Source organism: Rosa chinensis, chromosome 2 (assembly GCF_002994745.2).
Source record: "Rosa chinensis cultivar Old Blush chromosome 2, RchiOBHm-V2, whole genome shotgun sequence".
Taxonomy (NCBI): Eukaryota; Viridiplantae; Streptophyta; class Magnoliopsida; order Rosales; family Rosaceae; genus Rosa; species Rosa chinensis.
Genome location: NC_037089.1, coordinates 64,810,097 through 64,813,458, shown reverse-complemented (window position 1 = coordinate 64,813,458; position 3,362 = coordinate 64,810,097). Strand labels below are relative to the sequence as shown.

Below are 3,362 nucleotides of genomic sequence, written 5' to 3'. Positions count from 1 at the left end.
CCTTCTTTTTCTTGATTTTGGAGTGGTTTATGTGGAGGAAGACGATGGACTAAAGAGGGGAGAGAGATATTTAAATTAATTTATTCTTTATTTCTCTGTTTAACTATGGTTAAATCGTTGTTAAAATCAGTACATGTGTCGAGTTTTCATAAAGTAGTGGTATCACCACTCACCACTCATCACTGAGACAAATGTGGTGAGCAAATTTAATTCTCATTTAAACAGTAAATGAAAAAATCATGGTATGTAATTGAAAAGGAACAATTTTCTCCTGATTAATAAAGACTTGGCAGATTGTTTAAAAAAAAACTGTTAAGTTGAGAAATAAAAAGTCATCATAACGATTCGTTTTAGGCGATCGAGCTTTTTTGTTATGATGGAACGAGTGCGTACGTTTCATTTCATTGATTTGTTTGCCAGGGATGTATGTGGTTCAATTCCTTTTAACTTTCTAGTCCACGCGTGCTTTGTTGACCAAACTACAAGTCCTTCAGATCTCTTTGACAACTATGCGACTTTTGATACATACATATTACTGTAGGCAGCGAAGTTACTCAAAGCCCTAAATGTAAAATCTTATATTCAGCTGTAAATCCAGAAAATTTACAATGATATCTCTGTATCTCTCAAAATTCTCTCTGTATATCTCTATGATAATATATATAATGCGATACCATGTCTGTTAGTAACTGTGTAGGTCTTGGCCCAACCACCAGATAATTTATATTATTGCCTAATAGGGTATAATTGTAATCTAACTGTAGGGTCGACTACTATCCTTGCATTCACCCTCTACCATGCACTCCCACGAGTTCATCTACTCCGATAATTGTAGATCGGCCATGACCAATTTTTAATGACATGTTTAAGTTGTATGCTAAAGCACATGCTATTCGATTATCATAAACCATTACCTTATAGAACCATAATTGAGTATTAGTAATTTGGAGGAAACGCCCCTATAAAACTGGATGAAATCAACTGTTTTCATTATTTCGTCCTTCAACATGATTGGTCCACAGAGATTAAAAAATAGAATATCTCTGTGGACCAATCATATTGAGGAGACATAATTTGAACACAGAAATTTGGAACAGCTGATTTCATCCCCTATAAACTGGAGAGATATTAAGTCATGCAATTGGAGTATTATGGCCAGCCTTAGCTACATTGTTTATGTGTTGGTAAGCCTTTTGAACCCAATTAGCTACCTTCTTTATGGTCATGATCAATTCAACTATAAACCTGCACACGATAATGAGGTACAAAAGAAGGCCTTGTTTGTGTTTGGAGACTCGCTGTTTGATCCTGGCAACGATCAATACCTCCCTAATGTTACCGTAGAAGATTACCCAGCAACAACCTGGCCATATGGAGAAACCTTCTTTCACCATCCCAACGGAAGACTTTCAGATGGCCGTATAGTCCCGGACTTCATCGGTAAGATTAACCAAATGTGTCTGTAAACATTAACATTGCGCATTAGTGTTAATAGGAGTATATCATACAGGTTTGGCTAGAAATTTTGTGGCAGCTAAGTACTGTATTTTAATTCTTCATTTAATCTATGCTACTTATAATTTGCAGCTAATTTTGCGAACTTGCGTATGCTTCCACCCTACCTGCAACCAGATCCAAAAGATTTTACTGATGGAGCCAGCTTTGCTTCAGCTGGAGCTGGAGTTCTAGTTGAAACTGATCCAGGAACTGTAAGAGCTGTGACCGATCGATCTTTGCTCTTTGCAGATTTAGCTTTCTAATTTGTTATTGAAGACTAATTTGGCTCGCGCACTCTCTTAGTTTCTTCTCTTTTCTTTCTCTCTCTTTTTCAGATAAACCTTCCATTGCAGTTAAGCTATTTTAAGAACGTGACGGAGTTGCTGCAAGAGCAACTGGGTGATGAAGAAGCCAAGAAGTTGCTGGGGAGCGCTGTGTACTTGATTAGCATGGGAGGCAATGATTATTTTACCTTCTACGCCAAATACCAAGAAAATGCCACCGAGTCCGTCCAGCAGGAATACATAGAAATTGTGATCGGCAACTTGACCACTGCGCTCCAAGTAATTAATTAAGCTAGGATTAATCGGTCACTATATTCCCTCTCTTATTATACGAGTTCAGAAACGAGTCCACGTTTACTTACTTGGAATGTAAAATAATTATGAATCGAAAACGAGTGAAATGGGAGAAGAAAGGAATCAGTATTGATTCCGGAGGAATGATTCCTAAACTCATCTCCCCCCTTCGTAATTGAATTCCTAAGTATTCAAGAATCGATTCCTGATAAGGAGGGGGGACCTACATCCATTCTGATTCCTTCATGTGTTAGTAAACACATGAATTTTTTTACCCGGAATCATTCCCTTTAAGGGTCCTACTAATTATGCAATACTTATTTTCTGTATTATGATTATTATCTGTAGGGAATATACGACTTAGGGGGAAGGAAAATCGCATTTCAAAATGCCGGACCTCTTGGGTGCTTACCTCACGCAAAACAATCATACGATTCCCACCTTGTTCGTGGGTGCGTTGAAGGGCTCCAGAGTCTAGCGAGGCAGCACAACAAAGCTCTAGCTAGTGTCCTTAAAGAGCTAGAGAGCCAGCTACCGGGATTCAAATATTCAATATTTGAGTACTATGATGCACTTGGCGACCGAGTACTTAACCCCGCTAAATACGGTAGGTTTGCTAAGCACTATGTAAAATGATCGCTGAAAATTTTCGATGATCCATTCTGATTAGTTATGGTGTATTATGAAGGCTTTACTGATGGGACAGATGCGTGTTGCGGTAGAGGGGCATACAGAGGTTCTGATTGCGGTGGGCTTAATGGAACAGTACCATATGAGTTATGCAGTAACCCTGGTGACAGTGTGTGGTTTGATGGTGGTCATACATCTGAAAGAGCAAACCGGCAGTTAGCTCAGCTGATATGGAGTGGAACACCAAATGTGACGGGGCCTTATAATGTCAAACAGCTTTTTGAACAAGAATGATTCTGAGGGCCGGTTTACAAATTTGAGATTCCTTTGATTATTTTCTGATTATTGAAATAATTTAAGCTAGCGAGGTAGTTGTAGGAGATAATAGATAATAGCAAATTATTAATGGTCCCAGATCAGTGCTAATTAAGCTACTTTTAGTTTTTACTTCGGAAGGTGAATAAAGGAATTCTGAATGAATTCAGGAAGCAAAACTCAAGATGGACTGAGCTACTCTATTTATCAGTCTTGGAGTCTCGGTTCATAGGAGATGGAAGCTTGGGGAAGAAGAAGAAATTCCATTAAACTACCTACTTTTTATTTGAAGAAATAAGTAGTTATCTGTCTTGATATCGTTTTAGATAGCCCAGATTCTGT

At 38.2% G+C, this 3,362-nt stretch overlaps 1 protein-coding gene across 1 annotated transcript; it reads left to right on the top strand.

The window, feature by feature from the left end:
- Positions 1–1,149: 1,149 nt before the first annotated feature.
- On the top strand, positions 1,150–3,131 carry LOC112189509 (GDSL lipase). The gene is made up of 4 exons (XM_040515657.1): positions 1,150–1,440; positions 1,588–1,709; positions 1,833–2,060; positions 2,424–3,131. The coding sequence occupies exons 1-4, from the start codon at positions 1,152–1,154 to the stop codon at positions 2,709–2,711; spliced, it is 927 nt and encodes a 308-aa protein (XP_040371591.1). The 5' UTR covers positions 1,150–1,151; the 3' UTR covers positions 2,712–3,131.
- Positions 3,132–3,362: the final 231 nt, after the last annotated feature.